The 27,606-nt window shown below is 39.8% G+C and overlaps 1 protein-coding gene across 1 annotated transcript in view; it reads right to left on the minus strand.

Annotated features, from left to right (window-relative positions):
• Positions 1-22,579, minus strand: part of uggt1 (UDP-glucose glycoprotein glucosyltransferase 1) — a 43,432-nt gene extending 20,853 nt beyond the window's left edge. The window contains exons 1-19 of the mRNA XM_047344768.1: positions 22,532-22,579; positions 18,646-18,778; positions 17,091-17,170; positions 15,462-15,592; positions 15,271-15,380; positions 15,006-15,180; positions 13,299-13,395; positions 13,125-13,203; positions 12,777-12,877; positions 8,163-8,262; positions 7,992-8,052; positions 5,690-5,781; positions 3,874-4,024; positions 3,611-3,730; positions 3,446-3,531; positions 3,067-3,202; positions 2,832-2,963; positions 2,522-2,686; positions 745-865 (exon numbers count right to left, since the gene is read on the minus strand). Of these exons, the coding sequence (XP_047200724.1) occupies positions 745-865; positions 2,522-2,686; positions 2,832-2,963; positions 3,067-3,202; positions 3,446-3,531; positions 3,611-3,730; positions 3,874-4,024; positions 5,690-5,781; positions 7,992-8,052; positions 8,163-8,262; positions 12,777-12,877; positions 13,125-13,203; positions 13,299-13,395; positions 15,006-15,180; positions 15,271-15,380; positions 15,462-15,592; positions 17,091-17,170; positions 18,646-18,776 (2,068 nt within the window). The 5' untranslated portion in view covers positions 18,777-18,778; positions 22,532-22,579. The remainder of the gene's footprint in view (positions 1-744; positions 866-2,521; positions 2,687-2,831; positions 2,964-3,066; positions 3,203-3,445; positions 3,532-3,610; positions 3,731-3,873; positions 4,025-5,689; positions 5,782-7,991; positions 8,053-8,162; positions 8,263-12,776; positions 12,878-13,124; positions 13,204-13,298; positions 13,396-15,005; positions 15,181-15,270; positions 15,381-15,461; positions 15,593-17,090; positions 17,171-18,645; positions 18,779-22,531) is intronic.
• Positions 22,580-27,606: the final 5,027 nt, after the last annotated feature.

Here is a 27,606-nt window from a genome sequence, read left to right on the forward strand (position 1 = left end):
ATTGTTGCTGACCATGTCCATCCCTTTATGACCACAGTGTACCCATCTTCTGATGGTTACTTCCAGCAGGACAACGCGCCATGTAATAAAGCACCAATCATCTCAGACTGGTTTCTTGAACATGACAATGAGTTCACTGTACTGAAATGGCCTCCACAGTCACCAGATCTCAATCCAATAGAGCACCTTTGGGATGTGGTGGAACAGGAGATTCACATCATGGATGTGCAGCCGACAAATCTGCAGCATCTGTGTGATGCTATCATGTCAATATGGACCAAACTCTCTGAGGAATGTTTCCAGTACCTTGTTGAATCTATGCCACAAAGGATTATGGCAGTTCTGAAGGCAAAAGGGGGTCCAACCCGGTTCTAGCAAGGTGTACCTAATAAAGTGGCCAATGAGTGTACGGCACCGCACTGCATTCATGTGTCCAGCACAGCTGTCGGTCTAAAGAGGATTCCCGTCTGAACAGGTTTCATGAATTGCCACATTGCTTCTCTATTCTTCTGCTACTGATGCCGTTTGCAGCAGTCTTGCAGCAGCTCAGGTGCATTCCTGCCCCAGACAGGTCATTTTCAGGACCTGAACACTGTTCTGTTCAAATTGCTAACTCACTGCTGTGTCATGAGGGTTGATCATTTTACCTGCATTTACCCAGCAGCAGATGCCTAATTCCACCACTGGGTATAACACTGTTGCATTTTATTATTGCATCCGCCTCCATTTCTATTGTCAACTCACTTGTATTGGACAAGTCCAGGTAGGTTCTGCTGGTGGACAACACTCTGGAGTTGATACGAGGAACAACATTGGGCTGGTTCATGATAAAGTCGACGACATCGTGATCTGTAGCCAGCTCACCCTGCAAGAGAGTTTACAAATTGGGAGTTAGGATGTGAAAGCTATGATTTAGTGAGGGCATTCTTCACTGTTGCCACAGAGTTGACAGTGATGCATCACCTACTATTCTGCAGACTTTCCAGGCTTAAAGCCACAGCCACAAAACTAACAAATGACTTCTCCAGTGCATTTATCTAAGTTTTCCTTCTGGAAGTTTAAGTTCAGTGTTAAACAAAAGAAAATGATGACTAACACCCTGTTGATCAGTACAATTGCTAAATTCAGCTCAGTGAATGTGCCTGAGAAACCCCTCTTTAAATAGACACTTGGCTCATGTGAATGATGGAATCATATTAAAAGAGGAAATATGACAGATGGTGCATACTCACGCTGCGTGCCAAACACAAAATTTATCCTATGACCAAATCCCCAAAAGAAGTAAAAATTAAGCTTTTTCAACAATCTAAAACCATCTAAAGACTTTCTGACCTTTTATTTGATGTTCGTTCCAGCAGAGAGAAAAGTCTAACATCAATACTCTCACTGCACTGGTCAAAAATTAAAGATTGGTATCAAGCTCTTTTTGATGAGATTATGCCTGTTTTATGAACTCAACAACAAAGTGCTGAAAACTACAAAATACAAAGCCTTACAAAAATATTAATATCCTTTTAACTTTTCCCTCTTTCCTCACATTTCAACATCATCATGTATTCTGGAGGGTTTTATCCAGTACAACAACATAAAGCGATACATACTTGTGAAGGGGGAGGATATATGATACATGGTAAATAATACATGTTTTTTACCTGTCCTTCTTAGCAAAATAGCTCAAGCTCAGTCAAATTAGATAGAAATGATCTGTGTACTTCTAACATATGAATATACTTTGATTTGAAACCAGGCAAGGCCAACTCTAGGCATAAGAGCCAATTCCCTGCAGGTTTTAGATGCTCAATAGCTTCAATAGAGGGGATTCAAGTGTCTGAAATAGCTCCTCAGCATGGCATCAGGTCCTCCAGCAGCCTGTTAATGAACCATGCCTTTGATCCATGTGTGTTGGGCCAGGAAAAGATCTACAACAAGCTGCACACCCACTTTTGTCAAATGGAATTGGCCATCCCTGACCTAAACCATTCCGGTGAAGCTCTGGCTTTTTATTTAGGGTCGAGTCTTGCTGGAAAGTGAACCTCAGCCCTTGCAGCCTCTTGCAGGCTTCTTAGAAAATTACCCTGCATTTAGATTCCTCCATGAACTTTGACCAGTTCCCCTGTCCCTGCAGAAGGAAATGATCTCCTCTGTGCGGATATGTATGCTGAGTATCCCTCGTGCCTTGTGGCAAACTTTAAATAGGATTTCTCAATGGCTGTAGTCCTGCCACTCATCCAGATTTGTGCCTGATTTTCCCGGAATACACAACTGAGCTCTGACAATCGCTAAGCATCCCCCACAGCATGATTCTGTCACCGCTATGCGGCACCAGGACACAATCAGTCAATAATGCCAACATGGTCTCTATGGTGCTGTTTGTCGACTAATGCTCTCTAACAAACCTCTGATGGTTCACAGAGCAGCTGAAGATATACCGAGATATAAATCAAATAAATCAAATTTAAAGAGCAACATTATTTAAATGCCCTGATAGATTGTATAGGAGAGTGTATGAGCTGCAAATTACCAAGTAGACTGCTCTCTGGTAGAAAGAAGTGGTTTCCAGGATTTTTTGCATCGTGGTGGTTTCCAGTTCATCAGGGTCCAGCTGCTCACGCTGGTAAGGGATGCCATTGTACATTACCACCGGCAGGGGGCCCACTCCTGTTTGCTCATAGTACGCCTTCCCTTGCTGGGAGGAAAAGGTCAGTTTGTAATCAAAAAGTAAAAGCAACCAACTGAGGGTACATGAAAAATTATCCTGTGTGATTCAAGATGTTAAGGTCAACAGAAAAACCGCATCTATATTAAGTAAAGCCAAATTCTGTTGAATTTACCTTCCTGTTGCTGTCGTAGCTTGAATCAGCTCCAAGAACACTGCTGACCTCCACGTAGGGAAATCTCTTCTCCAACACTTTAACAACGTCTCCAACACTCAGCTTTCCACTAATCGGCACATGGTTAAACATCTAAGGAGAGGAAGGGCAATGGGATAAGCAGAAAAAAAGCAGCATTAGACACAGTGGGATTAAAACGGTAACGGGGGTTTCAGATTTTAAGACAAGTACTTACTGAGATGACAGCTTCAAATGCGCTGTGGCTGTCCACCTCGTCAGTGATGTAGTTGTAGGCTCGGACCAGCGCCACGCCTGCGTCCTGCATACCGTCTACGTCATCGTCGACCGACACCACAAACACCAGTCCGATCCTAGATCACAAAACAGCCCAGCAGGTTTCATACACACTTAAAAAGCGAAAGATGTTCTGCAATTTTTACCAAAAAAATTATCTTTCTTTGGAGCTGCACATTTAGGCAATGTCCTGTCCATTAAAGAGTAATTTAACTTGTCGAGGCCTGGTGAAACCAGGTTCCATGTTGAGTGGGAGGCCTAAATCTAACTAGTTAAAGAGGTGCACAGTCCACATTTGTCTTCATGGCACAAATACCAACCTGAGTGGGATGTTGTTGGCATAAAACATCTCTGCCACGCTCAGCAGTTCAGCAGCATTCTCCTGGGTCGGATCCAGAATAATTACCTGCAAAAGAAACTCTTTGAGCTCTGGCTCAAATTTAAACAGACTTAGTTGGAGGCTAATTACTCAACATTGCTCTTACAAGATTGTGGAAGTTCTTGCGGATTTGCCTGATGACTCCAGGAAAAGTTGGTCTGAGCAGCTCCTGCACGTTGTAGGGCCAAGAGCTGTACTTGTGGTCCGTCTCTAGGTTGTTAATCCACTAAAAGGGGAGAAGCAGTTAGTTGAAATGAGTATAAAGTTGCCAACAAATAATTACGTCTGACTGTTGGCAGCTTAAAACTTAAATATGAAGAACTTGAGGTGTGAAGATTTCCTGGAAGAGATATTCCTCAGCGATCTTACACAGATGGCGGGGTTGCGAATATCTACAGCGTAATCAGAATCAGACGATTGGACGTTGAGTTTCAGGATATCGTGGATGTAGGGGGATTCAATGAGCAGGGAACGCAGGCCCTCCATTACCCTTGCTTCACTGCGTAGCACGTCCAGAACACTGAAGGTAACAGTGAGAGAGGTTAGATAGAGCTTATCTGAACGAGAAGTACTCCCGCCTCGGTCCTTAATAAAATCCCTATAGAGCATCTGCTTTCATCTCTGAAATAAAAGAGTAGCTCACATCTGCATGCTGATAATCTTCAGTTCTTAATGAGATAAAATCAAAAGCAACACACAGGTCCTGCTAAACGTATTCACAACCCTTGAACGCTTTCACATTTTGTTATATTATAAGCACACGTTTCTTATTTGGATTTCATGTGACAGACCAACAAAAAAATAATACATACTCGTAAACTGGAAGGAAAATGATACACCGTTTCTTTTGTATGAAATAAAAACCTGAAGAGTGTGGCATGCATTTGTATTTAACGACCTGAAATAAACCCCAAAGAAACAAACACAGCAAGCACGGCAGGGATAAAGTACTGGAGAGATTTAAAGCAAGGGTTAGATAATAAAACAATAACAGGCTTTGAACATTTCATCGAACACCGTTCAATCTATCATACAAAATGAAGAAAAGCATAGCACAGGTGCAAACCTACCAAAACATGGTCGTCCTTCTAACTTACAGACCAGAGAGAAGAACATTACTTAGAGAAGCAGCCACGGTAACTCCGGAGGAACTGCAGGACTAACATATTCTATATTCTGAACTGTGGATTTACAGAGAGAGGCAAGAGGAAAGCCTCATTTGAAGTTTGTCACCTGCCAAGCAGGGGACACAGCAAACATGTGGAAGAAGATGCTCTGGTCAGACAGGACCAAAGTTGAACTTAAACTCTCTAATCTACATGCAGCATATCGTATGTGAGGAGCTTGTCTTGGTGAAGCTTGTTGGTGGCATCTTGCTTTGGGGTTACTTCTCCTTAGCAGAGACAGGAAAGCTGGTTAGAGTTGATGAGAAGATGGAGCTAAAAACAGGGAAATCCTAGTTGAAAACACTTTGACAGCAAAGGACCTAAGACAAGGCCGGAGACTGACCCTCTAGCAGGACATCAAAATGATTCAGAACAAGTATATTCATTTATTACAATGGCAGAGACCAGAGGTCTTCAACCATGGGGTCGCGACCTCAAGTGTGTCCGTGGTGGTACTGCAAGGGGGGGTTGTGAGCTTTTTCTTATTTCAAAGTTATGTCTTTAAACACAGATAAACATGAATCCAACACGTACTAAATTAATGCATTTCAGGACACCAGCTGAACTGTGCTTCACTCACAGCATGACGCTACATCCATTCTGCACACATAGAGAAGGAACAAATAAGAATGAGTTAGCATTTTTGTCTCCAGATGTTCAAAGCTGGTGGAGACATACCACCAAAAGACTTGCAGCTGATTTAGGGTAGCGGAAATACAAATGCACTCCACACTTTTCAGATAGTTATCTGGAAAAAGAATATTTTTAAACCATGCACATCATCGTCCTTCCAGTTTACAATTATGCACCATTTTGTATTGGTCTATCACCTACAATCTTTTCTGAATCTGAATGTTACCTATTGATTAAAATATTAAACTACTAAACCTTCATTCTGTGCTGAGAAACGAAGCTCTAGGCTAAATGATTCTAAGCTACATTACATCAAAAAGTTAATGCAATAAACATGTATTATCTGAGCTGGAATTACAGCCAGTTGTCTCAGTGACCGTTTGTACCTGAAGATGTCTTGTGTGTCCAGATCAATATGCAGCCCATTGATGAACAGGGCTGAGTCTCCTGGCTGCAATCCCAGTGTTCCTTTGAAAAACTGCAGAGAGAAATGTCAAAAGTGACTAAGTGGCCTGCTCACAACAAACGCCGCAACTCCTCGTCTAACACCAGCCGAGCGGTTTGCATCATGTAACATCAAAATCGTCCCTTTGCACAGTCAATTATACTGTAAACTAGATGCAACGGTCATTGTAGCGCGGTAACGAGGCAGGCTGACGGCTCCAAACGAGGCCTGACAGCTCTGTTCAGTGTATTTCGAGCAATCTGAGCTCAAGTTATACAAATCTAATTATTAGGGGGGGAAAGGTGTGCGAGTGTCTGTGTGGCTAGGAGGAGCTGTGAGTGTTTGTGTCTCCGTTGAGGAAAAAGAAGAGCTCCAAGTCATTTTGGCGCAGTCAAATCTCATTATAGAAAGACAAAGACATCAGATTAATCATACTTCAGACGCTGCAATTACAACAAGACATGATTAACACAAATATTGCTCATCCCAGTTAAACTCTGAGTGTGGGAGAGAGACAGGAAAAGAGCCTGGTAGCAAGTGCTGGTGTCCAAACTGCTCCAATCAATAATCATTTCTCGCCGTAGGACGCACAGCGCCTGCTGAATGAATCACCGATTCAGTAATTAGGACGTCTGTCTGCACACCCCCGCTGCCGACCCAAACTTCCTTCTTCTGCACGCCGAGATAATGAGAGATGAGCGCCAGGTGTCAGGAGGCACGAGGAGGCAGAGAGAGGGAGTGAAAAAGCATCGACAGGAAAAAAGGGGTGACTGCCTATTCCATTATTGCCAGGGCAAAGCCAAACACACTGTCAAAAACTAAAAGCTTTTTGAAGTTGGATGCTGTTTGCAATTCATCACATAACAAAAGGTGACAAGAACAAACAATAACAGGAGGAGCAGTTCTCATTTTGAGATATTTCCCTGCAGACTGAAGCTGGGGGGGCTGAGGAGCTCTGCCTGTGGGTGCATGCCGTCATGTTATCTCTTCTCTTTACTGGATCACACCAGCGAGCCTTCAAAACTACATTATTCCAGAGCAGCGCCGTATCAAGTCAGCAGGATGACCGTGGTACATGTACAAAAAATGTTTTATTTGAATAACCAAAAGGAGCTAAGAGTCTGAGATGTTATCAAGTTGTGCTCTTTATTGCCCATTCCTCAAGGTAGAACTGCTCCATCTCCTTCATGTTTGGATGGTTTTCTCTTGTGAACAGCAATCTTCAAGTCCAACCACAGATTCTCAACTGGATTGAGGTCTAGATTTGAACTAGGCCATTCCAACACATCTAAATGTTTCCCCTTAAACCACTGGAGAGTTGTCCTACAATTAGGTTGTACTGGATTTTATTTAGGGGTATCATTGTAAGGGGAGCTGCAATTTGAAAACCATTTTCCTTGAACTTCACAATTATGCAGTACATCATGTTGCTCTATCACATAAAATCAAGTTAAAACACAATGTAGTCAAGGGGTGTGAATACTTTTTCCAATGACATGTGTTCACTGAACACTGACAGACTGACCTAGCTTAGGAGGAAGAGGAAGGTATTAATATGTTGAAATATTTCGAAACCCTTAGATGTTAGTATAAATTCATCTGCATTTGAATATTTAAAAAACCATCAGTGTAAGAAAATAAAGACAGATATACCTCCGTTCTCTGAGAAATAAACCTCCACTTTTGAAAAAAAAAAAAAGAAAACCCTGCAGCAATATTTTCCTTTAATTGGATTGCTTTACAAATGCTCTCATCAAAGTGAAAATGAGCACTGCAGACAGATTTTTTTCCTTCACAGCCAGGATCCCTCGAGCACCAAATGTGTGTAAATTGGAGGAGAAAAATACAGTTTTTATTAAGAGACAAAAAGAAAAAGTCCAAAAAGTACAGAAGGAACCTGCTGCTTTTTAACAGTCAATTTAGCACACAACAGTTTAAATAAAGACATTCATCTTCTGTTTGAATAAAAAAAAGCCACATCTTACAGCCAATGTTCTCTTTTATGTGTTAAAATTCATGGCAACACATGCATTCATAAAAAAAAAATAAATAAAAAAATTGGTCAAACTGAAATCAGCAGGTCAAAGGACACGGGAAATTGGTATTGGCCACGAAAAAGCCTGTCTGATGCATCTCTACTTTTAGAAAAAAATATTTTTTGCTGCATCTTTATAAGTTAGGAAAAAAACCCAGAGAGAAAAAGATTCAAAATGATTTATAAAAAGGGGAGAACAAACTTCTACCTTTTGGTTCTCCTCAATCTCTTTGCGGATTTCAGAGTTGACCACGGTTTTTGTGATGGACCTGTAGGCGAAAAAATAAAAGACAAATACTGTGAAACTCAGAACGTGTCTGTGTGGATAAAAACCCAGACTTATTACTGACGGGACTGCTTGTGTGCATTCCCGCTGTACCTGGCTTTGGTGGGGAAGTTCTGACTGAGGTCTTTCATAACATTGAGGGCATCAACAGCGGGAGCTGCAAGAATACGAACTGCTGTCTGGAAACTCAGATCTATACAGGAAGACGAGGGTTCAAAGAAAAGGGGGGCAAAGAGGGCAAAGAATGGAGGAGAGAGAGATGAGTGGACGAAAATGAAGAGCAAACATGAAACACGGGAGAAATTTGATGTAGGACAAGTTCAAAATTTTGAGCTTCTGCAAAAAAATGTTTTAGCACAACTTAATAAAGTTACATTTTTTCCAACCATCTAAACTAATTGGTTTTAAACAAGCACTAGTCTTTATTTGTTGGTGTTTTTCTACTCAGTCCATCAACTCATACCTGCTGTTACCTAATCCACCCTTCTTTGTGGTGGATTCACAATTTAGTAACATATAAAAGAGGAAAACTGAAGCTTGTGCAAATTTCTAATGCTTTAAGAGTGAAGAATATAATGTACGTAATATTAAAATATCACAGAAAAGTTACTTGATTTCAGTAATGCAACTCAAAAAAGGGAAAATCATGCATTATATAGATTCATTACACACAAAGTGGTATGTTTCAAGTATCTATTTCTGTTAATTCATGGTTTAAAGCTAATGAAAAAAGTACTGGTCTGGTTGCAGAATACAAATTCCTTGGGCTCGATGTGCAGAAAATACATGTGCATTAAGAGCAAGGCTTTCCAAGGAAAGGAAGGATACAACATCCTTTTTTTCCAATGCAGTGAGCCTCTCTGTAATGGTGTTGTAGGCTGTGATTATTAGCCCCTGGAGGTCTTCCGCTCTTTGTAAACAGGCTGAGCTAATGAGCCCCAGTGGGTTAGAAGATAAAGACAGGTGCCCTCGTGTCAGTCTGACAGTCGAGCTCAGCCTGCTCTTCCCCTCACATCCTTTATTCGACACAATCAAAGCATCTCCGCGCTCACATCCTGAAGACGCCTGATCATAGACGACTTTTTATGCGTGCAAAGCTTGTGCAAAAATGCAGATATTTACAGTGAGAATATCTGTCTGGTAAAAGAAATGAAAAACAGTATATGTAACAATAAATATTGCAATCACAATTAGCAATGCCATAAAAATGCTGCAGACAGTTCTCTCATTTTAAACATATTACAGCTCACATGTACTGAGAGGGCACTGAAGGATCATACATCCCAACTAATTAAGGTTCTGCTGCTGGTTGGAATTACTGATGGAGTGATTTCAGTGTTGGAGCAACAAAAGATTATTTGTTTTTGTCTGTATTTAATCATGATCAAAGCATCCATTATAAAATTAACTTATAATTACATTAGCATTAAGGGAACCGGGAGAATATGCTAATCATCTCTTGTAATTAATTTATTCTCAGAGCTTTTATTGTGTCAAATTAAAATAAAGAACACACAAAGCACTTTCAACCTGAATATTAAAAGACGAAATTAAATACTAAAAGTTTGTGTCATCTATATGTGTGAGAAAAAGATTTTTTTGGCTGCACCTTGAATATAGTTGTTTCTTTTTTAATAGGGTAATACAATAATCATGACACTACAATATTCATCTACAGCGTAAATATCTACAGCAAAAATATAAAAGCTGCACAACATAAAAATAAATCATGCAGTGGCAACATTATGGATAGATATGGATGACTACACTTGCAATAAATTGACATTTTGATCATTCTCATTTGTGGTCTTTAGCATCTAGAGCACCATAATCTGTGTCACCAGACTCCATCCAACAGGCTGTGTTACATTTTCATGCAAAGTCTGAACTCATGACGCTTATAATATATTAGCCAGCAGTGACTGCTTTCACAATAGTCTTTCTAATAATATTGTGCACACAAATAATGCAAAAACAATATATTTTTCCCATATATTAAAAAAGTATTAAGATCCTTTGAACTTGTTTTAAACATGTCTAATACAAGAAGACCTTGGTACCCCTGAAGGAGCTGCAGAGATCCACACCTCAGGTGGGAGGATCTGTTGACAGCATAACTGTTGAATGTTCACTCCACAAATTCAATATTTATGAAAAAGTGGCAAAAAGCCATGTTCGTCTTATTTAAAAGTGTGCCATAAAGTAGATAGGGAACAACGCAAACATGTGGAAGAAGGTAAAGAGAAAAGACCAAAATATAAAGGTTTTTGTCCTGTATGCAAAACACCCTGTGTCACAGAAAATTAACACTACACGTCACCCTGAACACATTATCCCCACTGGTGATGGCAAAATCATGCTGTGGAATTGCTTTACTATAGCAGGGACATTGATGGTGGTGCAAGTTTATAGGAAGATATATAGACCTAACCGCAGGGCGGTCCTAGAAGAAAACTGGTCATAGGCAGGACAATAAACCTTAACACACGACCAGAGCAAGTTTTCTTAATGATGTACTTAATATGAATGGTTGATTTACACTACCATTATGCAAATGAATTCTATTAATAACTGGTAAATCTACAACAGATATCACAAGAGCAGCTCCACCTTTAGTAAAAGCACCCTCTCTGTTGGGGGCAGCTTATTAGGCAACCGTTACTTTTTTCAGGCAGGGGAAGCTATAGTCTGCTTGCATTCAAGAAAATAATGGAAAACATTGTCAAGATCACATCAGGCAAGCAATCACATCTAATGTGTATCTGAATAAGCACTTAATACATCCAGCACCTGTAATAGTGACAGGCACAGGTATGTAAGAGTAATGTGCGTAATGTTCTGCCAATGGAAACAAGATGGAAATCAGCCTCTGACTAAAGTCCGACACATTTACATGTAAACGTTGTTTGATGTGTAACGGGTCAGGTCGAAGCATAATCACACTTTAGATCTGCCCAGTCTGTTTTCTTCACCATCACAATTATGCACTACTGTATGTTGGTTTATCATATGATATTTCAATAGAATATATCGAAGTCTGTGGCTGCAACGTGACAAACAGTAAAACACGTTTAACAGGTAAGAGTAGGTTTCATTCTTCTAAATACAAGGCACTGTAACACCGAAGGCTGAGCTAGCATCTGTTAGAGACGGGCATGACTAAAATAGTAGGCTTAGTAAAGAGTAGTAAATATACTAAGTAGGAAACATTTGAGATCAATTCTTGAAAGTACATGAAGTGAAACAGACGTTCAAAACAATTACAGCACAACTAATTGTAATATGTTTGATTCTTCAAAGCCTCCTAAGATCAGTATCAGTCAATAATCAGTTATAAATGTGCAGGCAGCACAAAGGCCCTACAGCTTTTGAGGACATCCTATAACAAAGCTACCTGCACGGGTATCACATCTTCATAAGGGTGTTTCTGCATTACCTACATTACTTCCCTATGTATATTAGAGATTTCTGCACCTCTACCATCAGTTTCAGCCTCACTCCTTTTATTAGACTACCTGCAGCATGAGAGGATGCACGTGACAGGTTTTTTTTTTCTGTACAAATCCATCAAACTGCAGAGCATACCAAATCATTTAATTCTGGCTCAGCACTCTGTGGAAAGCAAGTAGAATTAGAAAGAAATTAGAATCACATAACCCAATATCTGTGTTTTTCACTTACTGCTCTGTACTGTCAACCCATAAGCTCTGAAGCCAGAAGTTGCTTTTTGAGATTCATGATGAGACAAATGTATTATCACACCCACATGACCTACTGTTCATGCTTTTTTCTTCACCATCATTAAACATAAAAACAATAGCAGGGCTTCTCTTTTACAACATAAATAAAATGTCCATTAGAACTGATGTCTAAGAAGTGACAACTTTCCTGTCTCTCTGCAATCATCTGCGCTATTATGAGGTGTGCGTGCTTTTCCCCAGCTAGGAGCCCTACTTCACAGGGAGTACAGCACATACTGATCTCTATGTGGAAGGAGGGTGAACATTTCTCTTTTCTACAGTGTGAACTGTTCAATTGAACTGTGTTTTGAAACCCTTATTGCTGGAGATAAAAGGAGCTGGACGTACCAACAGTCACGCTAAGTTACACATCACGGATAAACTACTACAGCTGCTACCCAGCTAGTCTACTCAAATGTGCTTCTATGGCTACTACGAACCACCATGATCTCACCTAAGAAGCTTTGTGCAGGATTCAAACTATCCTAGTATACCACCTCTGATTTGTGAACGCATTACAGTTCTGATGCACCCTAGAAGACCTCTCCAAGTCCCTCCAAAAGCCATCTACATTTACCTTGATTTTGACGTGGTGGTGCAGTTTTAGTACAGTCTAAGGATATTCTAGGGTCAAGTGCTTTTTAGAATTATTACAATATTATCTTTTGGCAATCATAGTAAAGACATTTACAGTTTAATTCATCTTTATGTACTTGGGAGGATTATAAAATGGATGTCTTGAAAGGGGACTGGAATAGTGCTGGCAGGTGTTAGCTGTGAGGTTACATAGCCTCAGCGTTACAAATGACCGGTCAATATGGCTGCTGTATATTCATCTATAATATCATAAATGCTTCCACTGTTTGCCGTTTCTTGCTAAATGACTTTATGTGTAAATACAGAGAAAGAAAAAATGATTATCTGCTGATGGTTAAAGAAAGAAACCATGATTTGGAGGGAGGCCCACCTTGCATTTGCCAGACTTTCAGATCTGCCATTTCATTGGTGCTCTCGACTAAATGCTTCCTCAACTCCTTCAGCTGTTCCTTCAGCTCTGGATAGAGGGTCCTGGCAAGGCAGAGAGAGACACAGCTAGTAGGACTGAACTTCTAATTAAGAGAGAGAGTGGTTGGAACCACAGATTGATTTAATTATTTGCAGGTTAGCTGAGCAGAGATATGGTCAGCGCTTCAAGGGAATTAAGTTTGGAGAGTAAAAAGAGCGAGGGAAAAAGAAAAGCTTGGCTGCAGTTAATACTGTTGGAACCAAACCAAGCTTGTAAAAATTTATCGCAGCCCAACACAGAGACACTCACTTCAGTTTGCCAAAAAGGAATCCCTGGACCTCATCCACTGGATCGTTCTCGCCAATCACTTTAGCATTCACCTCCGCCCCTGAAAGCAAAATCAATTAACTGGAAATTCATGTCAGGACTCCTCGGCAATTACACCAGCATGAGAGTTTGTGTATTGTTGGGAGAGTTCCACACCTTGAACTTGTGTGTCATCCTTTGCCTTATATTCCTGGCTTTTAATAGCCAGCTCTACTCCGTACCCCGACAGATACACTTTGTTTTTATTAGGTTTCTGAAAGAAATGGAGGAGATTCTGGTATAAGAAAAACACATTTCAGGGAGTCATTTTCTCTGTCCAGGTCCCCATACTTTTCCTTTTTAATTCTGTACTTGTGTTAATATAAATACTGTTCACTGAGTCAGGTATTTGTACACCGCTCAAAGCCTAAAACATGGAAGCTGCAAAAACGACATAATATAAGGAAAAGGGAGGATGGACAGACAGAGGGACAGATGGATGAACGGATGAAGTGACAACAAAAGGGTCAACAGGTGAATAGATGCAAGGCTGGGTGGGTGGTTGGATGGTTGTAGGATATAGAATAAAGTTAGTATATAGTCAACATTTGTCCATTCTCTATTTTTCTTTTTCCATACTTATGTAGATGTGCTAACTACTTAAATTAAACTCCAGACATTCACAGGCTGTGCATGAATCCTGGCTACAAATACACAGATGGCAAATGTGACCAAATTTTTGGATCTCCAAAACCGTTCCATCAGCTTTGCTGTTGTCCTCTTACCTGTTGAACAATGAATCTAATTTTCTTTACCAAGACAATTGCCTTGCGACTTCAGTGACAGATAACAAGCTATTACTGAACACATTAACCATCCAGTAGCAGGTCCTGAATTGGCCTTTTTTTAGTTAAGCATAAAGAATCGATGCATATCAAACAGATGGTGAGAATAATTTAGCATAATCAGAGGGAGAAATAAAAGGATCAGCTGTATTTGCATGTGAGAAAGGAGGAAATTCAAGTTCAACTTGGCATGAAAAACTGGAGAAACACTTCATCCCAGGTGTAAATGAGAAGCCTGGTTAAACTGCTAAGTTTTTTTTTTTTTAGTTAAGGAAAACTGAGAACACAAGTGCACTTAAATCATTATTTTGCCATATGCTCACTAATGTGGACATCTGGTATAGTCTGCTGTAGCAGTGGAGATAAATAGTAATTGGCCTGCTTTTATGAATTGCTTATCTAGTTTTATTATCCACTCAAAGCCATTTTTTAAACACTACAAGTCGCATCCACCAGTTCACTTATTCATCAAGCAACAGCAACAGCACCAGTAGTGGTATGGTTTAATGCAACATCAGCAAAAATGGCTGTTTGATGGCAAACAAGATTCCTTAAATGGATATCGGAGATAAACAACAAAATCTGGTGCTTGAAATATATTCTCAAATATATTTTACACAGCACATTCAACTCATGTTTGGGCAAAAAAGGTAAATAGTTAAAAAAAAAAAAGTTAGGTGTTTGATTTCATAAAGCCTTCACAAACATCCAAATTTAAATTTCAGCTAGAAAAATAAGCAAAAATATAGAATGAGAACTAATACGACCCACTTTCAGCACTCTGAGACTGAAATTAAACGTCTAAGCTGCTGAGGTGTTGCTCTGACCAGTACATGACCAGCAGCAGCACTTATTTATCAGGACAGGTTCATATAATTTGGTGAATTCTCTGTACGGGTGACAGAAAAACAATTTTTAAGTAAGAGTCAAGAATGCTTGTTGGAGAACGTTAGTCAGTGGAAAAAACAAAATAACAAAAAAATATTAATACAATATTTGACCAGAGTAACACTGCTTGTGTGAGTATATGAACACCTACAGCCACATAGTGACGAAGCACGTAAGCTGCCAAGCCTTCATTGACTTTGGATGTTAGGATTTGGTGGAACTTCTGGAAACCTGGTGTCCCGAGCTCTGCGTAGAGGACGACCACAGGCATATCTGGATTGGATCCTGGGTATCTATGATCACCTTTGAAAAGGTATGGCTTTGGTCTGAAACGGAGATAACATCCCATGACGAATCAGTACACTACTGATTCGAAGACCACTGCATGGACTTTGCACGTATAGATCTGTCGTTACCTTTCCGGTGCAGTTTTCAACAGTCTCGCCAAGCTTTCCGGATCACAGGACTTCTCTCCATGGACATTGATAAATGCTGAGCAGTCAGGAGGATGCTCAGTGGACGCTATCTAATAAAAAAAGCCAACAACAAATCATGACTTCTCTGACAGGTAAGCAAACGTTAAACCAAGCAACACCCCTCCTGTTACCTGGTGGAAGGAATAAACTGTGGCAGAATAGGCTCTCAGGGAGAGGGCAAACTTCAGCATGTTCAGCTGGACGGAGCTAAGCAGAGCACCAGCTTTCTTCACAATCAGCTCATAGTAAGCTTGGTCTGTGCCTGTGGAAAGAAAAAAATACATATGAAGAGATCACAGGTGATCAGTGTAAAGTTTTCAGTATGATCCAATGCTTTGCTAAAAAAACCTAAAACCTTGGGATGGGAAAATGTTATGCTGCCTAACAGAAGCGGTTACAGAAACCAAAAAACCAAGAGGTGAAAAGGTGCACAGATACTGTGGTTTCTAAAACTTTTCTCACCCTTCAACATTTTCCTTTTTAATTTGCTAGGCCAATACAACATGTTGTATAATAGTGACAACAAAGGAGCAGAGGGCCAGCCAAGAAGCCCTTAGCAACTCTGGAGGAGCTTCAGAGATCAGGCGGGAGAATCTGTCAACAGGACAACCATTAGTCGCTAACCCCAAAAATCGGGCCTTCATTGAAAAGTAGCGAGAGGGTCTTCATGGCTGAAAGAAAGTACCACTAAGAGTTTGCCACAAGTCATAGAGGAGGCCAAAATAAAACTTTTGGCCTACTTGCAAGAACTGTGTGTGGTAGAAAACCAACACTGATTTCTCCTCGAAAACCATGCTTACAGAGAAACATGGTGTTGACCCCACATGCTGTGGGGATGCCATTTGTCAGCAAGGAAGCTGATTGATGAGATGATGAACGGACAACGAACGACTGGCCCGGGCCACACGGGCCATGACAGGTGAAACTCTGGTCTTCCTGTTCCCTTAGGACTGCATCTTCCATTGTGTTAATCGCACCAAAGGAAGCATAAATATATAACCACTCAAACACTCTGATCATCACTACCACAGAAAATACAACAATCCAATCTAAATTTATTACCCTGTGAATGGGGAACCCTGATTTAGATCAGTGCTGCCCAAAGTCGGATCCTAAGGGCTGATGTCCTGCATGTTTAGAGCACATTTCAGATCATCCTTTCGTTCTGTGGTCTACATGTGTTTATTACGGTTTAAGATCCATTGAAAGGTCCAAACACTGACTGGGTTAATGATATTGACCTACCAATAATATGCCCCTGATCCTCCCAGGAGGTAGTAATGACAAATAATAATCAATACAAATAAACGCAATTTTCAGATTTTTATGTGATTGTAAGAAAAACTTTGAAAACCATGCATCATTTTCTTTCCTCACAATTATGCTCTGCTTTGTGTTGGTCTGTCAAATAAAACCCCAAGAAACTACATTAACGTTTTTGATTAGAGTGACAAGATATGCAATAGTTCAAGAAAAGTCAATACTTATGCATCACACTGTGTTCCAGCTAACAACGTGCCAAGTTGTCTTCTCACTTTAAAATGAACCCATGTCACCACTTCTGTCACAGTAGCTGTGACCCAGCTGCTGTTAACAGGGACGGTTTCTGGCTCCTTTGCATCACACTACTGCGTGCATAAGTACTGGGTCAAAACACTGACAATGCAACACAATTACTGCCAAAAGGCAGCAAAGGCATCAGGAATTCAGAGACTGAAAGTGAAATCTGGTGTTAGGAGTCTGCAGCAGTTTTACATTACCGTCATGCTCTCCTTCAATGTTCTGATTGGCCTCAACAAAGTCCCAGAACCTGTCCTGGCTCTCCTCAGCCAGAAACTCACTGAAGGACAAACAAAAAAGATAGAAGAAACACTTTTATGAAATAACCATGTACAGTGGTGAGAAAAGTGTTTCCCCCCCTTTATCATTTATTGTTTTTTTATGTATCAAAACGTAATGTTTTAGATCAAACTAATTTAAATACTAGACAAAGATAACACCAGTTAACACAAAATGCAGAGTTTGAATGGAGGTTTATATTATTAAGGGGAAACAAAGCTACAAGCCTCTGGGTGAAAAAATTATTGCCTCCTTAACTGAATAAGTGGTTGTACCATCGTTGGCAGCAACAACTGCAATCAAGCGTTTGCAATAACTTCCAATGAGTCTTTCACGGCGCTGAAGAGGAGTTTTGGCCTGCACATCTCTGCAGGATTGTGGTAATTCAGCCACATTGGAGGGTTTGAGCATGAACCACCTTTTTAGGGCCATGACACAGAATCTCAATTGGATTCAGGCCAAGACTTTGACAAGGCCACTCATAAGTCTTCATTTTGTTTTTCTTAAGCTATTCAGAGGTGAATTGCTGATGTGTTTTGGTTTATTGTCCAGCTGCTAAACCCAAAATGGCCGGACTTTCTCCTTCAAGATGTTTTGGTAAAGAGTAGAATTCATGGCTCCATTTACCACAGCAGGTCTTCCAGGTCCCGAGGCAGCAAAACAGCCCCAGACCATCAAACAACCACCACCATACTTTACTGTTGGTACGATGTTCTATTTCTGAAATGCAGTGTTACTTTTACTCCAGATGTAATGGGACACACACCTTCCCAAAACCTCACCTTTTGTCTAATCAGTCCACAGAGTATTTTCCCAAACGTCTTGGGGATCATTAAGATGTCTTCTGGCAAAACTGAGACAAGCCTTAATGTTCCTTTTGCTCAGCAGTGGTTCTTCCTGGAACTCTGACATCTTTGCCCAGTCTCTTTCTAATGGAGGATTCATGAACACTGAACTTAACTGAGGCAAGTGAGGCCTGCCTGTCTTTGGATGTTGTTCTGGGGTAGTTTGTGACTTCTTGGATGAGTCGTTGCTGCGCTCTTGGGGTAATTTTGATCAGCTGGCCACTCCTTGGACATTTTAACCACTGTTCCATGAGACTGGACCCAGCTTTCCAAAGATATGACACACCATAGTTGTCACACAGGGGCATGTAGGTTTGAATTTTTCCCCCTGCATAATAAACACCTTAATTTAAACACTGTATTGTGTGTCTAATATTTACATTTGTTTGTTGATCTGAAACATTTGACAAACCTGCCAAAAAACACAAGAAATCACAAAGGGGGCAAACACTTCTTCTGACCACTGTATGCAACTTAACCGTTTAGGTTAACAACAAAATCTGTTTTTTTTAAGCAGGCAGTGTCTAAGAGAGCAGTTTAAACTCAGTTGCAACAGAGGACAGATAGCGATTGACCTACCCTGACACATTTATTATTGTGAGAAAGCTATTACAGCGATGTGCTGTCGTACCTGGCTTCCAGCAGCAGAGGGGTATCCACCCATTTGGTTGTAAGAGTGGTGGTGATGGCCTTTGAGTCTGCAGCGCTGGAAACAGGAGACAGCAGCGACAGCAGCAGTACACACAGAAGCCACATCCTCATACCTGACAAGACAATAAATGGGGGTGGTGAGGAACAATGAAAACCATTATTTAACGTGGATCAGAATTTTAAAACATTCCAACGAAATTTAGCGATTGAAATTTGCAGAATGCAGACAAACCAAACGCCTTCTGGAAAAAGGTCATATGGTTAGGCCTGTCACGAGAACAAATTTTGCTGGATGATAAATTGTTCCGGAAGTTACTGCGATAAACGATAATACTGTCGTTTGGAGACCATCTTCAACCAGTATAATGATAACAGCATAATAATGCAAGTAGCTACACCCTCTTAAACTCTTGAGCTGTTGAATCACAGTGGCAAGAAGAATGTTTGGTGGAGGTTTAAAGCTGAAAAACACCAGATCAACTTCTCAAGCACAGTGGTTGCAGCATTATGCTGTGGGGTCGTTTGCTGCCAAAGGTGCTAGTGTATTCTCGAAAGTGGACAGCTGTACCTCAAAACTATTCAACTTTACCTCAAATCAATAGTGGTTGGTATGGAGCTAAATTGGGGCCATAAAGTTTTTTCAAACGAAAAAAATGTTTATCTGAAAAATAAAACTTTATTCAAAAGAAAAACATTTGAACCTGAAAAATTCTTTTGAACCTCTCCCCAAAAAATTTGAAAACTGGAAAAAAACGTTTTGCAACTGGAAAAAAAAAAAAACTGATGTGAAACTGGAAAAAACAAGTTCAAAACTACTTTTCAGATTCAAGTTTTTTTTTTTCAAACTTGCAGATTTTTTCAAACGTTTGGCCCTGTTTTGGCGTGGACAGGGCATCAGGTCACGGGGGTGCGGAGTCATGACTGACAGCTCAACACAGCGGCTGAATAACATATTCCAAGCTGTACAGCTGTACCTCAAAACTATTCAACTTTACCTCAAATCAATAGCGGTTGGTTAAAATTGACATTAAATTTTAAGTTAAACTCAAATAAAAATAGCCATCCCAATATCAGCAAGTGCAGTATGGCAATCGCAAGGGACGGCTCAAATGCAATAATTAGTAGGATACTGTATTTCATGCAAATCAAAAATGTCTTTGGCTGGTCAACTGGACTTTCTTTGCTCTTAATACAAACACCAGATGTGTTTCATTACAGGCTGACGAGCTAAACCTCAGAGTGGTGGACACTTTGTGTAACGGATAAAGACTGATAAAGTCAGAAAAATGTGGGTTAATCTCAACCAAATAATAAATCACTATTTTCAGAAACAGTATCGCAATTATGTATTTTCCTGATATTGTGGGGTCCTAAACTATGCATAGGCGTTGGGCTCATGCCAGACATAACCAATTTAAATGAATTCTACCATTTCTAAGAAGAAGATTGGTCAAATATCTATTCAGAATTATGCCAGGAGCTTAATGATGGGTACAAAAAGTGTGTGATTTTTCTGCAGCTCGCAGCAGGGCTTGCTATATATTTCAGCCTGTATATATAGATCTGGCTTTGCATGCGTAAGAACAAATTCACTATAAATTCTCATTTGTGCAACCTATTTTGGTTTAAAAAATGTTGAGACAGTTCAAAAGCCCCAGAATAGTAGTGCCCCACTTTGCTGCAATGGACAAGTGACGGGAAGTTATTAAAGTACAATCTGCTTCAAGTGAATCTTGAAGTCACAAGAAGCCAATAATCTAAGCTGCACTAGATGCTTACAGTCTTTTGTAGTTTTATAACATTCAGATAAGGCACTTCTCTGCTTTACTGTATCACAGGTTCCAAATTAAACCCATCCATGTGGTGCAGCAAGAGCAGTCAGTCCACTCATTTTGCTTTTGCCACTATATGGATGTTCAAATGAACATGCCACATTTTCCAGCTTATGTACAGTCTGGAATAAAAGTCAATCAGCAGATTAATTGTCTAAACTGAATCATTCAGAGCTCCATTGTTTGCAGCCCTTTTGTATTTACACAGCAGAAGATACAACTTCATATGTTTATAGCCTCATCCGACTCCGCATAGCAATGACACAGACCGCTGGAAACTTGGACTAAGCAATGACAAGTTTTAAAGCATGTATGACAAAGTTCCCGCAATGCTGACAGAAATCGGTTTTCTAGCATAATCAGCCATTATACACTTACAAATATACAAATTCAGCCTACTCTGCATTTGGGACCAGTATGTGTCGGTGTGGTGATGATGCTAACCCACTGATGGGCAACTGTTAAGAGAAAAAACTCCAGTCTCTGAATTGCTGGTGTTTTTAGCTAATGTATTCACACCCCCTCTAACTTTCCCACATGTTGAACTTTTATTGGGCCATTCCAACACATGATGGCACTTTAATCTAGCCCATTCCATTGCAGTTCTGGCTTTATGTTTTAGGGTCATTGCCCTGCTGGAGGGGAAACATTGGCCCCAGTCTGAAGTCTTTAACAGGTTCTTTTTTTTCCACGATTGGTCAGAATTTAGCTCCATCCATCTTCCAACAAATCTAACCAACTTGCCTGTCTCAGCCACAACAAAAAGTATCCCTCAGCATCATACTGCCCCTACCATGTTTCACCCTGTAAATTCTATGTTCAGGTCTTGGTAGGTTTACAATAGGTTTGTGCCATACACTATTTCTCACTATTTCTATTTGTTGATGATGGATTGAACAATGCTCAGTGAGATGTTCATAGCTGGCAACCTTTTTTTAAATGACCTAAACCTGCTTTACATTTCTACACAACTTTATACCTGACCTATCTGATGTGCTCCTTGGTCTTCACAATGCTGCTTGTTCAGTTACATTCTCCAGCAAACCTGACCTTTAACAGCTATATATGTATGCTGAGTTCAAATTGCCCAAAGTGGCCCCTTTTTTGCAACTTAGAGGACTCCTAAAGGCAATAAGTATATATTTTTCGGAGTATCAGAGTAAAGGAGGCTGAATACAAATGCACACCAAACGTTTCACTTAATTTTAACACTACTTTTTACAGCGTGTCTGCAGAGGGTCTGGTCAATTTCGTGCAGTAACTTAGAATAATTTGGTGAATTTGTCTATCATAGTACCTTCTGTCTGAGCTGTTTTTTAATGAGGCTAAAATGTATGTATTATTATGCTCAAGAGTCTATGCTTAATATAAAAAAATAGGTAATGAACAGCAAACCTGTTGAGTCTATCAATAATTTACTTTGTGCAGAACGCTTAAGCACAGAATAAACTAGTAACAGAGGACAATGGGCCCAACTCTGGTCATTTTAAAAACGATATAACTAAGGGAGAGTAAAGCTAGTTGGTGGGCAGGAACATAATTAAATCGTATCCAAGTAATTATAGGTTTACGCCTCATTTCTAACAGACAAAGCTGATGTGCACCTGCAGGGATCCATCAACGGTAAATAAAAGACTTCCTGAACTCCGTCCAATAGGCAACTTCAGCGTGGCTGCTCTGTCCAACAAGCCCAGTTTTGACATCTTATAAATCCTCGGAGATGACACGTTAGTGCTAATAGCCAACTGTTGTTGCATTTACCAAGCCAGTTGTTTGGATTTTACAACATTGAACGTTTTTAAAGGCAGTTATATCAATAACCAGTGTACAAAAATCACAATGAGTTAACCAGCCCGCCGCTGGTTTGTAAACGGCAGCCAACAATATAAACTCCTCCAATACAAAAGGAAAATCATCCTCTTCTGTTTCTGTGAAAACACGTTTGGTCACCTTCTCTATGAGAAAATTTTAAAAAGGCCTTAAATAGAGTCACATTTAACTCTAGAGCGCTTAAAAACAACGAATTATGCTCACCGAAGCCGGCACTGTAGCTTCCTGTATCTACGATCCGCTGTGTGTGGGTCCTAACATCCGGCTTAGCTGACTAAATTATTGCCTGTTCAGAATGAATAAAATACTTGGAGCAGTTTTAAACAACCACATTTAGGTTGATAACTTTGGAGAGCCGTTTCATTCAAAGTTAAATAAATCAGTAATAAATATTCCACGAAATAAATAAATATCCCAATGAAATAAAACAAAATAATTATGTTAAAAGAAATGTTCATCTTATTTTATTTTATTCATTTCAAGATTTATTTAATTTACTTAAAGATTTATTTAATATACTTAAATATTTATTTATTTCATAATGCAGTTTTATTTTGTGACACTTTTATTTTGTAAAGTACTTTACCTATTTCAGTGACTTTTACTTTTTAATTCTGTTTTTCATTTTAAGCTCTTTTTATTTCATGTTCTTATATTCAAATGAGGGGGCGGAGTTTTATCTGTGGGGCGGGACAGCAGGGCCGACCTCAATTCGTGGCTGTGGCCGGCTGTATGGAGCTAAATTGGGGCCATAAAGTTTGTTCAAACGAAAACAATTTGAACCTGAAAAATAAAAGTTTGTTCAAACGAAAAAAAATGTTATCTGAGAAATAAAATTTTATTTAAAAGAAAAACATTTGAACCTGAAAAATTATTTTTTCAGGGACTGTGGGAACTGGGATTATCTGTAATACATCATCAATATTCTATATATTGATGATGTACATATATATATATTCTATATATATATGTGATTGGTTTTGAAAGATAACATGCTTCATCGATAGAAGCAGCTTACGTGAATACACGACGCGCATCTCAGAGGAGAAAATATGATCTTGACAGATTTGCACAGCATTTTAAGTCCGTGTTGGAGATTTCCCATGCTCTCAACATCTAGCAAAAAAACCGCCAGACTAAGCGGCGGTATGAAACCAGATGCCAAACGAGCTGGTATTTTCTGAATACCCCTGCATAATTAAGCCTGGTCTTTTTTTCTGATCTCCGCTCTTCATTGTCAGCTTAGCTGGCCGCCCTGCAGCGCATGTTCATGTGTTACAGATCAGCTGTTCGCCAGCGAGCAGCAAAGTTGATCTGCCTGACTGGAGCAGAGGAGAGGTTTGTCCGAGCTACCGCAACCTGTTGGCGGTCAGACCTCTCTGAGTTTCTCCAGTCTCTAGTTTCCAGAAGCGATCACACTCTATCTAACACTGACTCTTAAAGGAACGACTCTCAAACAGTTTCTAACTTTCAGCTCCTTTAATCTAAATTAGGCAGAGTAGTGATTACAGAGATCAGCGCTGAGGCTCATCTCGGACCGTCACAGTTTGTAAAAGGATGAGGAAGAGCACCGAAAGAAAGTCACATGCAGTTTTATATCTGGCACTTCGATGCAACGGATGTGCCCTCCCTCAGTGTTTATTAGTAGACTGGTGTGTCACCACTGTGGTGTCTATCTGGTAGGTTGCTGCTGCATTCTAATCAAACCAGTTACAGCCTGTTCCACCATCAAACCCAGTGCCCCAGCCACAGGTCATTCATGACAAACCTTGGGCCATTTATCCTTGTAATGTGTGTCGATGAGCATTCTTGTCCTATTCTAACAAGAAAGAAACGTTAGAACGTATGCATTATATCATTATGGTATAAGTGGGAAAAACAGCTATGAGTCATGTAAAAAAAGGTTATCCCTAACAGGTTGATATGGCATAGTTGGTCCAGAAAAATATCAGCGCCCCAGAAACTGTTGCCTCTTCCGCACACACACACACACACATTTATATATATATATATATATATATATACATAGCAGAGAAATGCACTGCGGACCTCTCTGCTGGATGCCAGACACAAACGGAGATTTATATATATATAAAACGGTGGTGAAGCAAACCACCGTCCCACTAAGCCAGCGGTCCACCGGAAATTTTCCCGGTTGACCCATATGCCAGTTTGCCTGGCTGTAAAAATACCGTCTCGTTTTGCATCTGGTTTCATACCGCCGCTTAGTCTGGTGCTTCTTTTGCTAAATGTTGAGAGCATGGGAAATCTCCAACACGGACTTAAAATGCTGTGCAAATCTGTCAAGATCATATTTTCTCCTCTGAGATGCGCGTCGTGTATTCACACACATATATATATATATATATATATATATATATATAGAATATCAATGATGTATTACAGATAATCCCAGTTCCCACGGTCCCTGAATGCAACAGCTGGGAATATGTTGTTCAGCCGCTGTGTTGAGCTGTCAGTCATGATTCCGCACTCCCATGATCTGAGGCCCCGCCCCCCACGCCAAAACAGGGCCAAAAGTTTGAAGCCGAAAAAAAAATCTGCAAGTTCGAAAAAAAATACTTGAATCTGAAAAGTAGTTTTGAACTTATTTTTTCCAGTTTCACATCAGTTTTTTTTCAGTTGCAAAACTTTTTTTTCCAGTTTTCACATTTTTTGGGGGGATGTTCAAAATAATTTTTCAGGTTCAAATGTTTTTCTTTTGAACAAACTTTTGTTTTTCAGGTTCAAATTTTTTTCTTTTGAACAAACCTTTATTTTTCAGGTTCAAATGTTTTTTGTTTGAACAAACTTTATGGCCCCAATTTAGTTCCATACACAGAAGCATGCCTCTGCCTGCCAGAAGACAGCATGCCGAGGGAGCCAGGGGATTCTGCGAGCAATACCCTGGCTCCCTCCGTAGAAGCGTGCCACGGCGGTTGCTGCTGTTTTGGTGGAAACCAATGCTGATTGTCGGCAAACGGGATGTCATTATTGTTATAGCCTGTTACTTTTGAATGATGACGTCTTTTTTGGGTTTTATTTAATAAACGGTTAGACCCATAACTTAAGGTGGCTGTATTTACTTGGATGGGAAATAAATAGCACTATGTGTGTGTATGATGTGCTGAGAGGATGATAAAGACTTATTGCAAAAACAGCTTCCACCAAAACAGCGGCAACCGCTGTGGCAGGCTTTTACGGCGGAGCCAGGGGAGGGAGCCTGGGGATTCCTTACATAATTATTTTGTTTTATTTCATGGGGATATTTATTTATTTCATAGAATATTTATTAATAATTTATCAATAGTAGTATTTATTTATTTAATTTTGAATGAAACGGCTCTCCATAGATAATTTTTTATACCTCTTATTATTTATCGGTAGTATTCAGCAGTAGATACACTAACAAGAATGAAACACATCTTCAAAAGGCCAATCGTATTTTAAACAAAGAGTTACAATATTTATCTTTGTGGCTGTATTTTATTTTATACGGACGGACGGACGGACGGACAGACAGACAGACAGACAGACAGACAGACAGACAGACAGACAGACAGACAGACAGACAGACAGACAGACAGACAGACAGACAGACAGACAGACAGACAGACAGACAGACAGACAGACAGACAGACAGACAGACAGACAGACAGACAGACAGACAGACATTGTGCTTAGGGGAATAACGCCTTGTTAACAACTTCATTAAGAAGTCGTGTGATTCTCTTATACTTTAAATGTGACCTTTAATCTGATAATCAAACAAGTACAGCATGACAGGAGAGGAGTGGCCCATAATCTTACCCCATACTACTGATTTAGTTAAATGAAATAGTTTTTCAGTCGGTATGTTTTGAAGCACAAACAGCAGAAATGAGCTCTCTCATGGATCACTTTATTTTCATTAAGCTTGGGCCTCTCTGCTCTCTGACTACAGACTATAAACTGCTGTGTTGAAAACAATCCAATTGATTTTTTTTTTCACCTAGTCACTAGTGTCTAACTTTAAGGCTACCAGTGTGAAGTAAACCATAACATGTATTACTAATAAGTAATACTTACCCTAAAATAAACTCTTTTTTTAGGTGGCACCAGGACCCACATGACCCTGAAAGGACAAGGGGGTATAGACAAAGAATATTCTATTAATGTGCTCTTGCCAATTCAAAAGTGTAAAAACACCAGGTGAGCATTAATATTAAAAGTTTATATACCTGCATGTGTTAATCTGTATTTTTCTCTGTGAGAGTTTGTTTGTTTACATACAAGAATTATGTCACTTTGATCTGACCAAAAATATTTAGAAACAGTAACATTTCAGATGCCCTAAATGTTTTTGGCTGTTTTTAACTATAGCATGTGATATATTCAACGCTGGATTTCTAACTAAAGTATTTTATGTATTTTGGTAGGTGCAGTCCAGTACAACATGCCCCAAATTGAAAAATTATCTTGTGATTTTATTTAGAACGTGAAAACAATTTTCAAGTAATCTGATGCTGAAACAACCAGCATTCTTGTTGGTTCCCTTTGTAAATATTACATTTCTTATAAGATACTCAATGCAATGGAGCTCTAAGATGTAAATGTTGCTCACACAATACTTGTTTGGATGGCAGCATATGTTGCTCCAAAACCGGTATGTACCTTTCAGCAATAAAGATGTGCAAGTCACCCATGCCATGGTCACTAACACACCCCAATACCATCACAGATGTTGGCTTTTGAACTTTGCATTGATAACAATCCAGATAGAGCTTTTCCTCTTTGGCCCAGAGGACACAATGTTCATGATTTCCAAAAACAATCTGAAATGTGGGCTCATCAGACCTGAGCACACTTTTCCACTTTGCATCAGTCCATCTCAGATAAGCTCAGGCCCAGAGAAGCCAAAAGTGTTTCTGGGTGTTTTTGATACAGGTCCTTCTCAAAATATTAGCATATTGTGATAAAGTTAATTATTTTCCATAATGTCATGATGAAAATTTAACATTCATATATTTTAGATTCATTGCACACTAACTGAAATATTTCAGGTCTTTTATTGTCTTAATACAGATGATTGTGGCATACAGCTCATGAAAACCCAAAATTCCTATCTCACAAAATTAGCATATCATTAAAAGGGTCTCTAAACGAGCTATGAACCTAATCATCTGAATCAACGAGTTAACTCTAAACACCTGCAAAAGATTCCTGAGGCCTTTAAAACTCCCAGCCTGGTTCATCACTCAAAACCCCAATCATGGGTAAGACTGCCGACCTGACTGCTG

This window comes from Girardinichthys multiradiatus, chromosome 19 (genome assembly GCF_021462225.1).
Source record: "Girardinichthys multiradiatus isolate DD_20200921_A chromosome 19, DD_fGirMul_XY1, whole genome shotgun sequence".
Taxonomy (NCBI): Eukaryota; Metazoa; Chordata; class Actinopteri; order Cyprinodontiformes; family Goodeidae; genus Girardinichthys; species Girardinichthys multiradiatus.